The sequence below is a fragment of the Pelodiscus sinensis genome, chromosome 30 (genome assembly GCF_052426305.1).
Source record: "Pelodiscus sinensis isolate ZL-2025 chromosome 30, ASM5242630v1, whole genome shotgun sequence".
In the NCBI taxonomy this organism is placed as follows: Eukaryota; Metazoa; Chordata; order Testudines; family Trionychidae; genus Pelodiscus; species Pelodiscus sinensis.
In genome coordinates, this window is record NC_143081.1 from 8086381 (window position 1) to 8105701 (window position 19321).

At 59.4% G+C, this 19321-nt stretch overlaps 1 protein-coding gene and 2 non-coding genes across 3 annotated transcripts; all 3 read right to left on the minus strand.

Moving 5' to 3' along the window:
• Positions 1–978: 978 nt before the first annotated feature.
• LOC142821361 (olfactory receptor 10D3-like) lies at positions 979–1938 on the minus strand. The gene has a single exon (XM_089774146.1). The coding sequence runs from the start codon at positions 1936–1938 to the stop codon at positions 979–981; it is 960 nt and encodes a 319-aa protein (XP_089630272.1).
• A 6363-nt stretch (positions 1939–8301) lies between these two features.
• LOC112546241 (U4 spliceosomal RNA) lies at positions 8302–8442 on the minus strand. Its single transcript, XR_003089885.3, has one exon. It is a non-coding gene; the product is annotated as a U4 spliceosomal RNA (small nuclear RNA).
• A 10379-nt stretch (positions 8443–18821) lies between these two features.
• Positions 18822–18985, minus strand: LOC149521119 (U1 spliceosomal RNA). Its single transcript, XR_016348134.1, has one exon. It is a non-coding gene; the product is annotated as a U1 spliceosomal RNA (small nuclear RNA).
• Positions 18986–19321: the final 336 nt, after the last annotated feature.

Genomic DNA, 19321 nt, shown 5'->3' on the forward strand with positions numbered 1-19321 from the left:
ACACACACAAGGGCAAGCAGAGATTCCTCTACACAGCCTGTACAGGAACCCAGATTTTCTGTGTTCCAAGCATTTGTCTTAGTCACAACATAACGGTTTGCAAATAATTCCCATGGGCTATTCAAATGTAGTTGTGTCGAACTGACAGCTTTCTGGTAATAAACACAGAAAGCACCAGCTGCCCCTGCTTCTGCTTCTAGGCCCACCCAGTGCCCAGAGATTGGAGATCAATGGTGGTTTCCCATTGCGCATCGGAAGCTGCCTGGATTTTAAAATCGTTGTGCACCGTGTGTGCTCTGACCTCCCACTCCGGGGTCACTTTCCCCAGGCATCAAAGTCTGGGCTTGTGGCTCTTTGGAAGTTGCCCCCCGGATCCGTGCAAAGACACCAGCAGGCAGACTCCGGCTGCCTCCCTCAGTGCACGAGTGTACACTTAGCTGAACGAGAGCCCCCAGTACAAAGCAGGAGCCGCACAGCTCAAGTGACCCTGGGACACACAAGGGAACATTTCTGAGTAGGAGAGAGGCGGTTTCACCTCTGGTGCCAGCACCTCTGGTGCCAGCACCCGAATACTCTGCCCGGGTCTGGCGTGCACAACTCAAGCCAGGGGCGGATTGCTTGGAGAGGACGCACACAGCAGCCGTGAGAATCCTGGCAGTGGAAATCCTGCCCTATAATGATGGACGGAGAGTTCGAGCTCGACAGATCTGTGCTATGAGGCTGAGACTTTCAGAGACCTCTACAAAGTTTGTGTCTCCAGTTCCGATTCATTCTAGTGCAAACTGAGTGCGCCTGTTCCTCGGGCAGCATTGAAAATGTCAGCCTGACAGCGAGGCAGACAGCTCGGGATTGTGGACGCATTTCTATGGCAGATAGAGCTCCAGATACATGGGGCTGTGTGGGGATGGGTAAAGGGAGAGTCACAACAGTCACCGAGGGGCCATGCCGATGTATTTATAGGTGAGTTTGCCAACAGACTCACATGCTACTCCTGCATCTGCTGCACATCAACATGCAGGCATCGGACCCCCTCAGTTTTCTCAGAGCCTCTTTCACCTCCTTGTTGCGCAGCGTGTAGATGGCCGGGTTCACCATGGGCGTGACCAGGTTGCCAAAAATGTTCACAGGGGTCACCAGCACTTTGCTCAGCTGTGGCTGAGTGTAGATCAAAGCAGAGGGCCCGAAGAACATGGTCACCACCACCAGATGGGAGGCGCAAGTGGAGGTCGCTTTGCGCCTCCCTTCACCCGCGTTCATCTTCAGGATGCAGAAGACGATCCTGACGTAGGAGGCGAGGATGAGGACAAAGCAGGTCATGGGCACCACTCCAGTGTTGGTGAAGACCACGGTCTCCAAGATGTACTTGTCCCCACAGGCCAGGTTGGCCACAGTGAAGATGTCACAGAAGTAATAGTCCACCACGTTGGACCCGCAGTAGGGCAGCGTGAAAGTCAGGGTGGTGACGATGGTGGCGTGGAAGGAGCTGGCGATCCAGTTGCTGGCAGCCAGGAGGGCGCACACCCGGCGGTTCATGATGAGCAGGTAGCGCAGCGGGTGGCAGATGGCCACGTACCGGTCAAAGGCCATGACGGTGTACAGCAGGCACTCCGTGCTACCCAGGAAGTGAGCAGTGAAGACCTGGGCCATGCACCCGCCCAGCGAGATGACCTTATCCTGGAACCAGAGGCTGGCCAGCAATTTGGGGACGCTGAGGGAAGAGATGCCAATGTCCAGCACGGCGAGGTTGCAGAGGAAGAAGTACATGGGGGTGTGCAGGCGGCGGTCGGCAAGGACGGCTGAGAAGATGAGCAGGTTGCCCAGCAGGGTGCAGAGGTAGAAGACTAAGAAGGTGAAGAAGAGGATGGTCTCGAAACCCTCAGTGTAGGGGATCCCTAAGAGGATGAAATGAGTCACCTGGGTGCGGTTCTCCAGCCCCATTTGGGTCTCCTTCCTGGGGCAAAGGGAGAGAAATACAGCCAGTGAGTTACAGAACAAAAAGACTCGTCACCCCCTAGCTACAATATTCCCCTTCCATCCACGGCCTGCAGGACTCGTTTTCCTTGACCTTGTAATGCCAGTTGGCCTCACTGTGCCGGCACTGAGCATGGTGAGAAAACGTGCCTGCCACGGATATGGGAGAGTCAACACACACCAGACAAAACGGACCATCCGATTTTATTAGCATCTCTTCTAGCTGCTCTGCACAAGATTCTTCTCTCCCCTCTTTGTGCAATTACAATTTCTCCAGTCATGTTCTCCCTAAGCCTGTTCACCACAGTATCCTGCAGCCTTCTGTTTGTGGCTAACATTTGGGGAGCGGTTTTGTCTCCTCCCCTTTTCTTATCATAGAGCTGGAAGAGACCTCAGGAGGTCATCGAGTCTAGCCCCCTGTCCAAAGTAGGGCCAGTCCCAACTAGAAGCCTGAGGCACTTTGAAGTGCATCTACACATCACCCTAAACTAAAAATAAGATACGCAAATAATTTATTTTGAAAGGTCGTGCATCTAGGCAGTGCAAATTTCAAAATAATGCCCTATTTTGAGATATCCCTTTTACCCTTGCGCAACGAGAGTTACAGGAAAGCCAAAATAAGGCACAAGTTATTTTCAAAAGTATTTCAAACTAATAGGCGGTTGGTTAAGATATGGGGTAGTTGTTTAGGGATACCTGTGGTTTGGGGGTAAAAACCACTTTGTCCAACGAGTGGAGTACAGCACAAATAAATGATGGTCACATAATCACCAGCCTATCCCGGAAGCATACCGACCACTCTTCTTATCTACACTCATGTAGTTTGCACCCCGAGCAATTCGCTTGACCCATTGTCTACCGTCAAGCCCTAAAGTACAACCGCATCTTCTCCAGTCCAGTCCCTTTGACGGAGATAAACACCCACAGGGGCTCCATGCATTCACTGAAGCGGTTTTTACGCACAAAAGCTTATTCCCAAATAAATCGGCCAATCCTCCCTCGGCCACAGGACTCCTCATTTCTTCAGATAGAGACCAACAGAGCTGGCTCTCGGGGCCCTCTGTGCAGAGGGCTGGCCCTGGTGAGCAGCGGAGGGGCTGTCTAGGGGAAGCACAGTGGGTAGAAGCACAGGGGCTGTGAGGAGTCGGTGCTAAGCAGCAAGGGGAGGGAGAGGGAATGTGGGGAAGACTTGCCCCAGGGTGGGGGAAGATGGGAGTCTTGGGGGCTATTTTGAGGTTAGAGGGAGCAGGAAAAGGGGGCAGCCCCAGCCAGAGAAGCTGAATCCAGGACCGCTGAGAGAGACGCTAACTTGATCCGGTTCCCATCCTACGCAGAATTCACAATCTGGTTCAGCATGTCTCAGCCGCCCTCCCTTCCAACAGCGCCTCCCCCGCCGTTCCGCTGTGCAGCCGGGACCCCAGATGGGATGTTTACAGTGAGATTTGAGGGGCGATGGTGCAGTGTCTGGGGGCGTTTGGCGGAGACATTCCCCACGCGGGAGCCAGGGCTGCAGGGCGGGTTATGACAGACAGCGAGAGAGATCAGTGACACAGAGACCAGCCCAGAGGCAGGCGCTGCGCAGACCGGGCCAGGGGGCTGGGCGGATCGGTCTCTGCAGGACACCCCTGGCTGACAGGCTCTGGGGGCGGCAGGGCCAGGCCAGAGACAGGCAGAGACCGAGGGCAGCGCGAGCGGATCGGTACCAAAGCAGGTGCCTTACACTGGCTGCAGGGACAGAGGCGGCTCCAGCTGACCGGGATTCTTCCCTTCTGCCCCGGCCGGGACTCCCGTGACCCCATCCAGCGTCCTCCCCAGCCCGGCCCAGCGGCTCAGCCAGGGCCCTGACACCCACCCGAGAGTCGTGATCCGCTGCCAACGTGACTAGAGCAGCCCGCGCTGCTGCCGAGCCCGCAGCTTCCCACCGCTTCCCTCAGCCTCCCGGCTCGCCTGGGCCTTAAATCCCCTCTGGGCCCCTGGAGACCAGCCCTGAATCCCCACCGGGCTCCAGGGTGAGCCCTCGGCAGTCACCAATTAACGGAGATTCGGCCTCGTTTTGGAGACGCCCAGAGACCCCCCTGGGCTAGGTCCTCAGACCGGTAATTACCGGCAGGGCCCTGGAGCCGGCAGGGCCCGATCCCCAGCTACACTGGGCCCGCATTCTGCTCTCTCCCCCCTGGCCAGACACCTGGGGACTCCGCTGGATTCACTGTGGCTGTTCCCCCCGCCCCCGCCGCCCCTGCCCTGCACACGGGTGTGAGGCAGGAGAAACGCCATCGGGAAACGAAGCCGCGCGGTGCTTGTCCCACGCCCTGCGCTGTTGTGGGGAGGTTGATGCTGACATACCCTGACACGCTTGTTCTGAGCCGACACAGAGCGAGCCAGACCCGCCTGGCAGAGCTTGTGTCTGAGTGACCCGTCGGGGGAAGGGTTCTCCACCCCTCCCCCCTTCACTGGGATGCATCTCCCGGGCCATGGGCGGGTTCTGTTCCCCTCCCCTTTGCACCGCCAGGATCCAGGCGCAAGGGCCCTTAGCGCGTTATGGCTGATTGGACTCAACCAAAGCTGCTCCCTCCCTAGCCAGGGCAGTGGGGTGGGCACAGGCCTCGCCAGACACCTGGGCTGCGCACCTGCCCGCTGGGGTTGGCTCAATGGTGTGATGCCCTGTAATGGACACAAAGCCACAGACACCGCACAGAGGGAGGGGAGCGGGACAGGCCCCTACAGTCGGGGGTTCCAGCAGTGAGCTCATCCAGCCGTTTGCTGGTGTCCCAGCCCTGCAGGTCTAATAAGGCCCCCAGGGATTCCACTAATCAGTCTCATTCCCCGCCCTTCCCTGCTGGGCACCTCGCCTGGGAGCCGGGATGCGGGGCAGACGTGGTGATTAATTTCTGTTGATGTGTTATTCCCAGCCCAGGTACAGCGCCCCATGGGGTGGAAGGCACCTTGGGGTTAATTAAAACGTTGCCATTGCTAACAAGTCCCCGGGCTGGAACCTAGTGCGCTGGGTGCCAGGCTCAGACGTGACTCTCGGTTGACACCAGCTGAGTTCTGTGTCCTTGCCATGAATGTCAGGGCCGGACTGAATTGGGTGATTTGCTTCATTAATGACTTAGAGAATGGCAGGGAGGGGGCGCTGATAAGGTGTGTGGGTGAGATCAGACAGGGAGGTGTCCTGAGTGCTTTGGAGGAGAGGACTGTGCGGCCCTTAGAAGGGAACAATCCAGCGCACACAGAAGGGGAAATGTCCCCAAAGCAGGAGCACTATGGCTCCTACTGACCCATAAAGCAAATATGGATCACTAGCCAGTCACTGTTACCAACAGAGCAAACATGTCTCTGGGCTGCATGGACAGGAGTGTTGTGAGCGAGACAGGAGCCGTCAGTGATTATTTCGCTCTACTCTGTGCTGATCAGGCCTCCCCTGGAGTGTTGTGTCCAGTTCTGGGTACCGCATTTCAGGAACGCTGTGGACAAAATGGAAAAAGTCCAGAAAAGAGCAAGAAAAGTCTAGCAAACAGGACCTATGACACTGGCCTGGTTCACACAAGCCCCAGAAGTTGCCTCTTCTCCCCATGCCCAGCCCCTCCCCTTTCACCAAGGCAAGGCCAGGCTCTGGTGCCCAACACCAGCCTTTCCTTCCCTTCAGCCAGGGCTACTTCCCCACCCCACGATCCCGGGAGAGTCTCAGTGGGAGCGACCCTGAATCAGGATTCTGGTTTTCAATTTCTTTGCCCAGCACAGTCTGTAGCTGTAGGAACGAGGTGCCAGAGTAAAGTCTCCCGGAGTCCAGGTGTGTTCTACCCCCTGCACCATCCTTCCTCTCTGCCCTGCAGTGTGCTAAAGTGCACCACAGAGCCCTTAGTGAGTGTGCACCAGCAGCGTCTACAACAGGGCAAATACCCGCCTGAGTCGGATCTTGTCTGTCAGAGTTTGCCCCTCCCGGGTCTCCACACCAGTGTATTTACCTGCACATCCGCAGGTGTGGGGGACCACAGCTCCCATTGGCCCTGGATCACAAATGAATGGATGAGTCTCTCACTGGCTTTTAGCCAATGTTTGGGGCTTCCCTAAACCTCTGGTTGTCAGAAGCTAGGAGTGGAAGACAGGGCTGGAGCGCTGCAGAATTGCCCTGTTCTTTTCGCCCCTCCCCCCAGATCTCTCGTGCAGGACGATGTCCCAGACATGATACTGGGCGAGGTGGACCATTGTCTGAACCAGAACGGATGCTCGTGTCTCCAATAGGATGTTGGGCAGGTCCACACAGGGATAAGCTCACTGCTGGCCTGACTCATCCAGCACAGGCTTTGGGCTGCAAAACTACTGGACAGACATTGAGGCTGGGCTGGGGGGTGAGCTATGGAGCCCTGAGGGGGTGGAGGGACCCAGAGCTTGGGCCCCAGACTCAATGTCTACGCAGCAACTTTTAGCCCCAGCCAGCTGATGCCACAGCAGCCTTCAGCTCCCTGAAGGGGGGTTGCAAAGGAATGGAGAGAGGCTGTTCTCAGTGGGGGCGGATGGCAGAACGAGGAGCAATGGTCTCAAGATGCCGTGGGGGAGGTCTACGTTGGATATCAGGAAAAACTATTCTTAGGAAAGACCCAGCCACAGCTGTACAATGCGGCTTTTATCCCCCTGGACACAGATCCCTCAGTGCCTTTGGAAATGCTAAGCAGGGCGCTTTCTGAATCAGGCCCTTTATCCCAACCCTTCCAGATGCTCCAAATTATGGATCTCTGTTGACTTCTGTGACATAGTGTTGGTACCTTGCTGGTTGCTAGGCTTGGGCTGTGGGTGACCCCCACTGGCTGCTGTCTGTACCACGGCCCAGCTGAGTAGCTGATGGGTCAGGCAGGTAACCTGTTCTACTGGTTACCTCCCAGATAGGGGTGTGACGTAGTGGGGGTATTTGCTGGGCTGTGGTGACCCCTGCTGTCTGGAGCAAGACCCAGCAGGGAAAGCCTCACTAGGCAGAGGTAATGCCAAACTTGTTGAACCAGTGGCCAGACACCCCCCATGGAGAGGAACAAAGGAAGGTGGAGGCGGCCCTGGCTGGGGGGCAGGGCTTGGAGAGGGTTAGTGAGTTCCTATCTGGAGAGCATGGAGGAGAGCCTAGGGGAAGGGACTGGCGTTTAGGGGCCCAGTCTCCCCCATCTCAAGGGGGCCTGAGGCATCCTAGCCCAGTTCCTGTAACCAGATTACATCTGTGCTGCGCTGTGCTGGAGGAGCAATAAACCACCCTCAATTCCACTAGCTGGTGCAGTCTGTTTGTGCCATTTCGGGGTGCAGGAGACGGGGAACCCCCAACGTGCCGTCACAAGGGGAAGGAAGGGGAAGGGAGCAAAAGGCGGAGTGCAGCCCCTGGCTTGAGTCAGGGCTGGAGGTTGAGTAGTTTCTGTCTGGTATCATGGAGGAAGCAGCCTAAGAAATGGGCTGGGATTTAGGGGCCCAGTCTCCCCCATCTCAAGGGGGGCTGAGGCATCCTAGGCCTGCCCTGTAACCTGATTACATCTGTGCTGTGCTGTATCCTGGAGAAGCAATAAACTCCCTCTATTCTACTGGCTGGTGGAGTCTGTTCGTGCCATCACGGGGTGCAGGAGTCGCGGGAACCCCGATGTGATGTCCGTCCTCTCCGACACCTGGTCTTGTTACCGTTCCATCCTGCTCCACACGTTCATGGCTGCAGACTCAGCCACAGGAGATCGGAGTTTCAGTGCCGGGTTTAACCAGCAAGGAAACGGACTTATTCTGCCCAGACAGAGGCGAGGGACAGCTGTCCGTGGGAAATGCACTGGGACCCACAGGAGTCTGTTCTACAGGGAGAGAGCCCTTTTCCAGAGGATTTCTTATTCCTACTTTCAAAAAACTGATTTTGACAACGTTTAGGAAAAATCTTGGTAGGACATGACATGACCGTGGTGCCTCCGATAACGCTGTGTGCTGATGGCAACTGCTGAGTTGTTTAGTGTTAGGGGAAAGTAGCCATTGGAAGGAGCTCTCTAGTGGGGCTCCCCAGGGATTTATTCTGAGTCTGGTGGTTTTTATTATCTTTAGCCATGACCTCGATGTAGCAATAAGAGCATAAACCAGTATAAAATGAAAGGCGTCCATCAAGCCATTTGTCACAGAAAACGGTTTATAACACACTAGAAAACCTGAGTTTTTACAGAACAGCAAAAATGAAAGGTTGCTTGGAGCTTTCAGTACAAAGATCTACGTTAAACCAGAATAAACCATGGAAAGAACATAAAGTCAAGTGATACAACGAATAAGTAATATGGGTACAAACACAGAAAACACCATTTTTTTCTTTTATTGAACAAAGTCGCCCAGCCTCCGCAGAGACCGCCAAAAATTGCCGATACCGACTGTGTTGCAAGTCGTCACGGCGGGGTATTGGGAAAAGTTTTCAATTAGCAATAATCGCGCCTCGGATTAACCTCACGGGCTACGATATTGTCACTGCACAAAGATAATGAAACACTCCCCCGGCGCCGTCACCCCGGGCCGGCCACGGGCTCCCAGCTTAGGGCGAGGCCCGGTACCGTGGCGGGAAGCCGGGTACGAAGTGCCCCAGCACCGCTGCCTCCGGAGCCCGGCAGCCCAGCCAGACCCAGCGGGCTTGCGGGGTTCAGCGCTTCTGTGCCGCCCAGAACCCTCAGCTGGCCGCAGAGGCCTCTGGGAGCGCGAGGAAATGTCACAGTGACGTCACCAGGCGGGAGGGCTGGGGGTGGGAGGGGCTGTCACTGAAAGTCTCGTTGCAGCTGAAATGCTTGGAAATCACAACACCACGTGGGGGCTGCTGGGTGATTCCCGCCAGATTTTCCCGGCAGTTCGACATGGACGGAAACCAGCCCCCACTGCGCGTGCGCAGAACAGTCGCCTCTGGGGCATCAATGCCTTGTGCTCAGCCTGGCACGGGACATGGGAGCTGAAAATCGCAGGGCGCTGGGCCACTCCGCAGCCGCCCGGAGACTGACAGCACGTGCGGATCGGCCCCTGCAGTGGGGGAGGGGAAACACCCCCTAGAGGGGGGAGGGCGCCATTTACACACACAGCAGCTGTCCCCGGGGGTCGCTGCCCCAGCGCAGCGCAGGACATTGCTCCGCCTGCCCGTGGGAAGCCATCGCGCAGGGGCTGGACACTTCCGAGGGGAGGCGCCCGGGCGGTGATCCACTGTCGGAACCGTCCCTGGCCGCCCCTTCCGGAGGACACGCGCGGGGATGGCCGCGCACGGGGAGCGGGTCTCACGCCAAGGGCAGCACCGACCCCATCGGACTCCGACCGCCGGTTCGCAGCGCTGCGCCGCCAGTTCCCATCGGACCCGCCTCTGACCAACGCCCCTTTCCCATCCCAGCGCACCTGGCGAGCCGGTGACCGAGGGAGCGGTTCTCGGGAATGGTGTTTACAGGGAGGCGAAGCAGCATTTGTGAGTTGTGGGGGGTGCGCAGAATGCACCAGCCCGTTTGTCTCTGCGAGTATCTGGGAGGAAATAAATGAATAGACACCAAACCTCCCTCGTTCTCGGCATTCCCTGGAATGTGACCCTGCTCCGCCAGCACCGCCCAGCACAGAATCCGAACACAACTCCTGCAACCCACCTGCAGCAACAAACCAGGCCACGCTGAGTGTAAGTCTCCCGTCCCACTCCCAACCGGTCGGATAATGGTAGTGAATTATAAAATACAGACTCCTTGGCAGAGACCCACAGTCCATTTCCCGCAAGTGTCTCTGCATTGGAAATCTCTGGAGTGATAACAGCCACAAAGGGGTGTGTGACCGGGTGGGTCATTTATGCGGGGATGCCCTGTTCACACCTGTGCACCATTGAACTGTTCACTCCACCTGCTCCCCAGAGGGGCTTTAGACGTCGGAGAGTTCGGGTTAGTGGTAGATGAAGAGTCAGGGACATTCGCGTGACAGGTTAGGAGAGAGTCACGGGCACTTCCGCAAACATTAGGAAGCAGGGTCGCCGTTTTCTTACTTGCCGCTATTCAGGGAGAGCTGCCCAGTTGCGTTTCCTCCGCTTTCCTTTTTCTTCCCGTTGACAGGGACGTTGGTTGGGGAAATCTCTTTGCTCTGAGCTGATCTGGCCTAGCTGCACTGTTAGGAATCCGCTTCCCCTTTTTGTGTGAGTCCCTACTGGGCTTAGTATCACTGTGCAGCCTGATGCAGTAATAGGTGCCGCTGTCTCCGGCTTCCAGGCCTCTCATTTCCAAATACACCTCGCCCTTCGACGTGTCTCTGGAGATGCTCAAACGGCTTTTCAGGGGCGCGTGGTAGTTAATTTGTCATCATCCCAGAACACAGTGGACAACCACTCCAGGCCTTTCCTCGGGGGCTGTCGGATCCAGCCCACTCCAATGCCGCTAGTGGTGAGAGAGAATCCGGACACGGAGCAGGTGAGGCTCAGGGTCTGCGAAGGCTTCACCTGGGCGGCTCCGGGCTGCCGCAGCGTCACCTGGGAGCGGCCACCTGCAAAGAGCCAGGAGAAACCTCAGCCAGAGCGCGGGGCGCGGCGGGCTCCGCGGGGCAGAGACAGCTCGCGCCGAGGCACTTACCTGCCGCCAGGGCACAGAGCAGGAGAGACGGGAGCAGGAATTTCATCTCCCCGCTGGGCAGCCGGACAGACACAGGCACCGAGACCCGGAGGGAGCGACATGGGCTGGGCTTTGGGAGGGGCCGCGGGACTAGAGGACGTAAATAGTCTGAAACAAACCCCTCATTTGCATAGCGCGCGCGGCATGCAAAGCAGGGGCCGGTTCGTTCGCTCTTTAGTGCCCAGAGATGTGATGGAGAAACCAGGGACTCTCTGGGGAACGAGCCACAGGTGCCCTGAACCGGCAGATTCCTAAGCGCGTGTCCTTGCAATGACAGGGGGACATGGACATGCGGTTACTTCTCCGCACAGGAAGCAAAGGCGGTGCCCGGAGCGGGATTTGAACCCACGGCTGAGTTCGGAGACCAGAACACCCATGAGGAGACAGAGAGACCCTGGAGTGGGCCGCTTTGTTATATCACTCCGCGGCTTGACAGCGGCCCGGGCAGTTTCTTTCCACCTTCGTTTTCCTAAATGTTTGTGTTACTCGGGGGTGGCCAACATCCAAGCCAGGCCCAGAGCTGAGAGGAGGCGGGGAGCTTGCAGCTTGGACCAGAACTTTCCAGAGAGTAGAAGTACCACGCGGTTTCGGTCAGACCATTGTCCTACCGACAAGAGAGAAACAAGCAACGAGCCCAACCCAGCAGGGAAATAAACTGATGATGGCTGTGACGTAGTGGGGGTACCTGGCTGGTTTCTATGCTGCTGGCTCTGGGGTAACCCCCACTGGCTGTCGTGGGGACCACGACCCAGCAAAACAGGATGAGTCACTATGCAAACCAGTGGCCAGACACCCCCCATGGAGAGGAACAAAGGAAGGTGGAATGCTGCCTTGGCTGGAGGGCAGGGCTGGAAGTGAGGGAGTTGGTTGCTGGCTGTCGGAGGGCATGGAGGAGAGCCTAGGGGAAGGGGCTGGAGTTTAGGGGCCCAGTCTCCCCCATCTCAAGGGGGCCTGAGGCATCCTAGCCCAGTTCCTGTAACCAGATTACATCTGTGCTGCGCTGTGCTGGAGGAGCAATAAACCACCCTCAATTCCACTGGCTGGTGCAGTCTGTTTGTGCCATTTCGGGGTGCAGGAGACGGGGAACCCCCAACGCGCCGTCACACTGGTGTCAGAAGTGGGATGCACTGCACCCCGTGGATGAAGCTCCCAGCGGCAAGCGACAAGGCGCAGTAGAAGCAAGAGCCCTGGAGCCAGGCGTGCTGGAGACAGAGCGAAGCGGTTCCTGGGAATCGTGGGGCGCTGCAGCACTAGACTGGTGAGTCTGCACCGAGGGGCCCAGCGGGCAGATGGCCTACGCCCGACTCTTGAAGGCAGAGCTGGTGGGGCTGTGCAGAGAGAGGGGCTTGCCTGTGCGGAAAGCAACCAAGGCCCAGCTGATTACCCAGCTGGAAGAGAATGACCAGCCACGGGGCCAGGATCTTGTCCCCAGGGGAAGCAGCCAGACCCCACCTGAGAGTGTGTCAGGCTCAGAGAGGGGGAGGAGCGCTGGAACCCACCGGAGAGATGAGACAGCGTCTCCCGGGAGGCCTGCAAGCCGTAGCCCATCTAGGGCAGGGGCCAGACCAGCGGAGCTGCGGCGGCTGGAGATCCAGCTGCGGATCAGGGAATTGGAAGTAGAGGACCGAGAGAAGGACCGCCAGGACCGAGAGAGGGAGCGCCAAGATCGAGAGAGGCAGCGGCAGCATGAGCTGGCCATGGCAGAGCGGAGAACCGGCGGGGCACCGGCTGCGCCAAGTGCGGATGGGCCCCAGGGTCCCAGGACTGCCAGATGCTTGGAGAGGCCCGTGGTGGCCCAATTGAAGGACATGGGTGACATAGACGGGTTCCTCAGTACCTTTGAGAGGGCCTGTGGACTGCAACGGGTTCCCCCAGCTGACTGGCTGCAGGAGCTCATCCCCGCACTGAGCCAGGAGGCGGCCGGAGTGCTCAGTCAGCTGGAGGACCTACAGCCAGGGGATTACAACCGAGTCAAGGAGGCCCTGCTGCACAAGTTCGGGCTGACCCCCGAGATGTACAGGAAGAAGTTCCGGGGGGTACAGAAAGGGCCACGGGAGACCTATGTGGACCTGGCCTCCCGCCTGGCGCAATACTGCCGCAAGTGGGTGTCTGGAGTCGGAGCCCAGACCGCAGAGGAGCTGCTCAAGCTGGTCATGATGGAGCAGTTCTATGAAGCGTGCCCACCCAAACTGAGGCTGTGGCTCAAGGACCGGAGACCAGAGAACCCCCAGGAGGCCGGGAGACTGGCGGATGAGTTCACGGAGAGCCGGTCCGGGTGTGAACGGGAGTCCCGGAGAGAGAGGGAACCGCGCAGAGACCGGATCTCGGCTGAGCGACGGAGGGAGTCAACTACGGGGCGAGACCAAGGAACAGGTCATCTGTGCCCCAGAGAACCAGCCAGGGCCGGGACAGAGACAGCCCAAAGCCTAACTTGCCATCGCTGTGGGCAAAAAGGCCACAAGAGGGCTCAGTGCACCAGGTCCCAGGACCGGGGACTTTCCAGGGTTAACTGGCTGGGGCGGGAGGAAGGGCAGGCTGCCCCAGAGGCAGGGGCTGGCAGGCAAACCTCAGCTCAGAGAGAGGGGAAGGATGCTCTGTGCACCTCCCCTGGGAGGTCTGATTCTCAGGAGGCGGATTTCTCCGTGTACCGGGTGGGGGCAGGACGGCCCCTGCGGAGCGAGTGCCTCATACCCCTGGAGGTGGATGGTAGGAAGGTGACGGGCTTCTGGGACACGGGGGCGGAGGTGACTCTGGCCCGATCCGACATAGTGGCCCCGGAGCGGATACTACCCCACGCGCAGCTGACCCTGAAGGGCATAGACGGGTCCCCGTTTAAGGTGCCTGTAGCCCGGGTGCATCTGAAATGGGGGGCCAAGGAAGGCCTCAAGGAAGTGGGGGTGCACCCGCACTTGCCCACCGAGGTGCTGATGGGGAATGACCTAGAGGAGTGGCCCCATGAATCCCAGCGGGCTCTAGTCACTACCTGGAGCCAGAGCCAGCGGGGGGCTGACAACGTGGGTCCAGGGAAGGACTCCTGGCAGCATCTGTGACGTAGTGGGGGTAATTGCTGGGCTGTGGTGACCCCTGCTGTCTGGAGCAAGACCCAGCAGGGAAAACCTGGCTAGGCAGAGATAAGGCCAAACTGGTTGAACCAGTGGCCAGACACCCCCATGGAGAGGAACAAAGGAAGGTGGAATGCTCCCTGACTGCGGGGGCAGGGCTGGAGGGGAATTTAGTTAGACTGTGGAAGAGCATGGAGGAGAGCCTAGGGGAAGGGGCTGGAGTTTAGGGGCCCAGTCTCCCCCATCTCAAGGGGGCCTGAGGCATCCTAGCCCAGTTCCTGTAACCAGATTACATCTGTGCTGCGCTGTGCTGGAGGAGCAATAAACCACCCTCAATTCCACTGGCTGGTGCAGTCTGTTTGTGCCATTTCGGGGTGCAGGAGACGGGGAACCCCCAACGCGCCGTCACACTGGTGTCAGGAGTGGGATCCACGGCACCCCGTGGATGAAGCTTCCAGCGGCGAGCGACAAGGCGCAGTAGAAGCAAGAGCCCTGGAGCCAGGCGTGCTGGAGACAGAGCGAAGCGGTTCCTGGGAATCGTGGGGCGCTGCAGCACTAGACTGGTGAGTCTGCACCGAGGGGCCCAGCGGGCAGATGGCCTACGCCCGACTCTTGAAGGCAGAGCTGGTGGGGCTGTGCAGAGAGAGGGGCTTGCCTGTGCAGAAAGCAACCAAGGCCCAGCTGATTGCTCAGCTAGAAGAGAACGACCAGCCACAGGGCCAGGATCTTGTCCCCAGGGGAAGCAGCCAGACCCCCCCTGAGAGTGTGTCAGGCTCAGAGAGGGGGAGGAGCGCTGGAACCCACAGGAGAGATGAGACAGCTTCCCCCAGGAGGCCTGCAAGCTGCAGCCCATCTAGGGCAGGGGCCAGCCAAGCAGAGCTGCGGCGGCTGGAGATCCAGCTGCGGATCAAGGAACTGGAAGTAGAGGACCGAGAGAGGGACCGCCAGGACCGAGAAAGGGATCGCCAAGATCGAGAGAGGCAGCGGCAGCATGAGCTGGCCATGGCAGAGCGGAGAACCGGCGGGGCACCGGCTGCGCCAAGTGCGGATGGGCCCCAGGGTCCCAGGACTGCCAGATGCTTGGAGAGGCCCGTGGTGGCCCAATTGAAGGACATGGGTGACATAGACGGGTTCCTCAGTGCCTTTGAGAGGGCCTGTGGACTGCAACGGGTTCCCCCAGCTGACTGGCTGCAGGAGCTCATCCCCGCACTGAGCCAGGAGGCGGCCGGAGTGCTCAGTCAGCTGGAGGACCTACAGCCCGGGGATTACAACCGAGTCAAGGAGGCCCTGCTGCACAAGTTCGGGCTGACCCCCGAGATGTACAGGAAGAAGTTCCGGGGGGTACAGAAAGGGCCACGGGAGACCTATGTGGATCTGGCCTCCCGCCTGGCGCAATACTGCCGCAAGTGGGTGTCTGGAGTCGGAGCCCAGACCGCAGAGGAGCTGCTCAAGCTGGTCATGATGGAGCAGTTCTATGAAGCGTGCCCACCCAAACTGAGGCTGTGGCTCAAGGACCGGAGACCAGAGAACCCCCAGGAGGCCGGGAGGCTGGCGGATGAGTTCACGGAGAGCCGGTCCGGGTGTGAACGGGAGTCCCGGAGAGAAAGGGAACCGCGCAGAGACCGGATCTCGGCTGAGCGACGGAGGGAGTCAACTACGGGGCGAGACCAAGGAACAGGTCGTCTGCGCCCCAGAGAACCAGCCAGGGCCTGGACAGAGACAGCCCAAAGCCTAACTTGCCAGCGCTGTGGGCAAAAAGGCCACAAGAGGGCTCAGTGCACCAGGTCCCGGGACCGGGGACTTTCCAGGGTTAACTGGCTGGGGCGGGAGGAAGGGCAGGCTGCCCCAGAGGCAGGGGCTGGCAGGCAAACCTCAGCTCAGAGAGAGGGGAAGGATGCTCAGTGCACCTCCCCTGGGAGGTCTGATTCTCAGGAGGCGGATTTCTCCGTGTACCGGGTGGGGGCAGGACGGCCCCTGCGGAGCGAGTGCCTCATACCCCTGGAGGTGGATGGTAGGAAGGTGACGGGCTTCTGGGACACGGGGGCGGAGGTGACTCTGGCCCGATCCGACATAGTGGCCCAGGAGCGGATACTACCCCACACGCAGCTGACCCTGAAGGGCATAGACGGGTCCCCGTTTAAGGTGCCTGTAGCCAGGGTGCATCTGAAATGGGGGGCCAAGGAGGGCCTCAAGGAAGTGGGGGTGCACCCGCACTTGCCCACCGAGGTGCTGATGGGGAATGACCTAGAGGAGTGGCCCCATGGATCCCAGCGGGCTCTAGTCCCTACCCGGAGCCAGAGCCAGTGGGGGGCCGACAACGGGGGTCCAGGGAAGGACTCCTGGCAGCGTCCTCAGGGTCCCATCCCAGTGGACACGGGGTCCAGCCAGGCTGGGACTCCGGACCTAGGCAGAGGTGGGGGACAGATCCCGATCCCTGCCTCAGCAGCTGAATTCCAGGCTGAGGTGCAGGCAGACCCCTCCTTGCAGAGGCTGAGGGACCAGGCTGGCCTCCATGCAGCTCAGCCCCGGGGGAGAGGTGGCCAGGAGAGATTCCTGCGGGAGCGTGGGCTCCTGTTCCGTGAGTGGCTCCCCCCCAGGAAGGCGAGGGCATGGGGTGTCCAGCGGCAGCTGGTCGTCCCCCGAAAGTATCGCCTCAAGCTGCTGTATTTGGCCCACGATGTCCCCGTTGGGGGCCACCGGGGGATCCGGAGCACCCGGCTGAAGCTGCTCCAGCACTTCTATTGGCCAGGAATCTTTACAGCCGTGCAGCGGTACTGCCGGTCCTGTGACTCCTGCCAGAGGGGCGGGAAGGCCCAAGACAGGAGGAAAGCGGCTTGGGGGTCTCTACCCCAGATAGACCCTCTGGGCTTGCTGAGAGAGTTATGGGAGGGGAAGACCTCCCTGGATGGAGCTTCGGGGGTGGAAGCCGCCCTGGCTGTCCAGAGAAGGCTCGCTGGGCTCATGGCCCCGGCCCGAGAGACCCTGGCCAGAGATCAAGGCCAGCGGAAGGGTGGGTGTGACCCCCGAGGACAGGCCTGCGCCAGTCGCCCTGGAGCGGGGCGGCGAGTGGACAGAGGGAAGCCAGCTCATGTGGGGCCTTGCCACGGCCGGCCTGAGTCAAGGGGCGCACCCATGTCCCCGGGGCGGGTTCCCACGCAGAGGACCCGAACTTCCCTAGGTCACGAGCGGAGTGACCCTGCTCAGTTCGCTCTCGGAGGGGGGAGAACTGTGACGTAGTGGGGGTAATTGCTGGGCTGTGGTGACCCCTGCTGTCTGGAGCAAGACCCAGCAGGGAAAACCTGGCTAGGCAGAGATAAGGCCAAACTGGTTGAACCAGTGGCCAGACACCCCCATGGAGAGGAACAAAGGAAGGTGGAATGCTCCCTGACTGCGGGGGCAGGGCTGGAGGGGAATTTAGTTAGACTGTGGAAGAGCATGGAGGAGAGCCTAGGGGAAGGGGCTGGAGTTTAGGGGCCCAGTCTCCCCCATCTCAAGGGGGCCTGAGGCATCCTAGCCCAGTTCCTGTAACCAGATTACATCTGTGCTGCGCTGTGCTGGAGGAGCAATAAACCACCCTCAATTCCACTGGCTGGTGCAGTCTGTTTGTGCCATTTCGGGGTGCAGGAGACGGGGAACCCCCAACGCGCCGTCACAGCATCCTCAGGGTCCCATCCCAGTGGACACGGGGTCCAGCCAGGCTGGGACTCCGGACCTAGGCAGAGGTGGGGGACAGGTCCCGATCCCTGCCTCAGCAGCTGAATTCCAGGCTGAGGTGCAGGCAGACCCCTCCTTGCAGAGGCTGAGGGACCAGGCTGGCCTCCATGCAGCTCAGCCCCGGGGGAGAGGTGGCCAGGAGAGATTCCTGCGGGAGCGTGGGCTCCTGTTCCGTGAGTGGCTCCCCCCCAGGAAGGCGAGGGCATGGAGGGTAGAGCGGCAGCTGGTCGTCCCCCGAAAGTATCGCCTCAAGCTGCTGTATTTGGCCCACGATTCCCCCGTTGGGGGCCACCGGGGGATCCGGAGCACCCGGCTGAGGCTGCTCCAGCACTTCTATTGGCCGGGAATCTTTACAGCCGTGCAGCGGTACTGCCGGTCCTGTGACTCCTGCCAGAGGGGCGGGAAGGCCCAAGACAGTAGGAAAGCGGCTTGGGGGTCTCTACCCCAGATAGACCCTCTGGGCTTGCTGAGAGAGTTATGGGAGGGGAAGTCCTCCCTGGATGGAGCATCGGGGGTGGAAGCCGCCCTGGCTGTCCAGAGAAGGCTCGCTGGGCTCATGGCCCCGGCCCGAGAGACCCTGGCCAGAGATCAAGGCCAGTGGAAGGGTGGGTGTGACCCCCGAGGACAGGCCTCTGCCAGTCGCCCTGGAGCGGGGCGGCGAGTGGACAGAGGGAAGCCAATTCATGTGGGGCCTCGCCACGGCCGGCCCGAGTCAAGGGGAGCACCCATGTCCCCAGGGCGGGTTCCCACGCAGAGGACCCGAACTTCCCTAGGTCACGAGCGGAGTGACCCTGCTCAGTTCGCTCTCGGAGGGGGGAGAACTGTGACGTAGTGGGGGTACCTGGCTGGTTTCTATGCTGCTGGCTCTGGGGTAACCCCCACTGGCTGTCGTGGGGACCACGACCCAGCAAAACAGGATGAGTCACTATGCAAACCAGTGGCCAGACACCCCCCATGGAGAGGAACAAAGGAAGGTGGAATGCTGCCTTGGCTGGAGGGCAGGGCTGGAAGTGAGGGAGTTGGTTGCTGGCTGTCGGAGGGCATGGAGGAGAGCCTAGGGGAAGGGGCTGGAGTTTAGGGGCCCAGTCTCCCCCATCTCAAGGGGGCCTGAGGCATCCTAGCCCAGTTCCTGTAACCAGATTACATCTGTGCTGCGCTGTGCTGGAGGAGCAATAAACCACCCTCAATTCCACTGGCTGGTGCAGTCTGTTTGTGCCATTTCGGGGTGCAGGAGACGGGGAACCCCCAACGCGCCGTCACAATGGCTAACAAGGATGAGAAACTGAACCTCGAGTGCAAGTTTCAAAGCAGAGAGAACACAACCCCCAGCATCGAACACCGCCCCTCTTTACACATTCCTACAGGGAAAACTATTCCACAGTATGTGTCTGCAGGCGCGCAGAATAGATAAGAATAGCTCTTCCCGATTTAATCCTGTATTCTCAGAACAAGATGATCTTTCTTTTTACAACTAAAACAGGAGACAGCGCGCACGCAGTCCCCCACTACCACAAATTGTGCAGTCGAGTTTTCTCTATTTGAGAAAATCGCAGGGGTCAGCGCACCCGCAGTGCAATGGATGGGTCTCACCCTAGGAAAACCACCTGCCTGAGCGTGGTATTTCCCCTTCCAGGTAAGTATAAACTCTTGTCCCAGAGCCCCCGCCCAGCCTCAAGCGCCCCGAATTTTCACATCACGGTGGCTCCCACTTCCACCTCCAAACAACCCCGCCGGCACCGCTTTCCGCTGCTGCCAGCTGTCTCCCCCGCCGCCTCATTCCCCTGACCCCACCCAGAGCCCCGCTTGCAAATTAGGGCCCCGCTCGTCAGCCTGCTCCCACTCCCATAGTGCTCCGCTCGCACAAACATTTGCATACGTGCACACGAGGCTCCGCCCCTCCGCATGGGCCACGCCTCTGACTGCCCTTGGTCCACACTCTCCAGTCCAGCCAGACCCGGCTCTTCAGCTGCTCAGCGC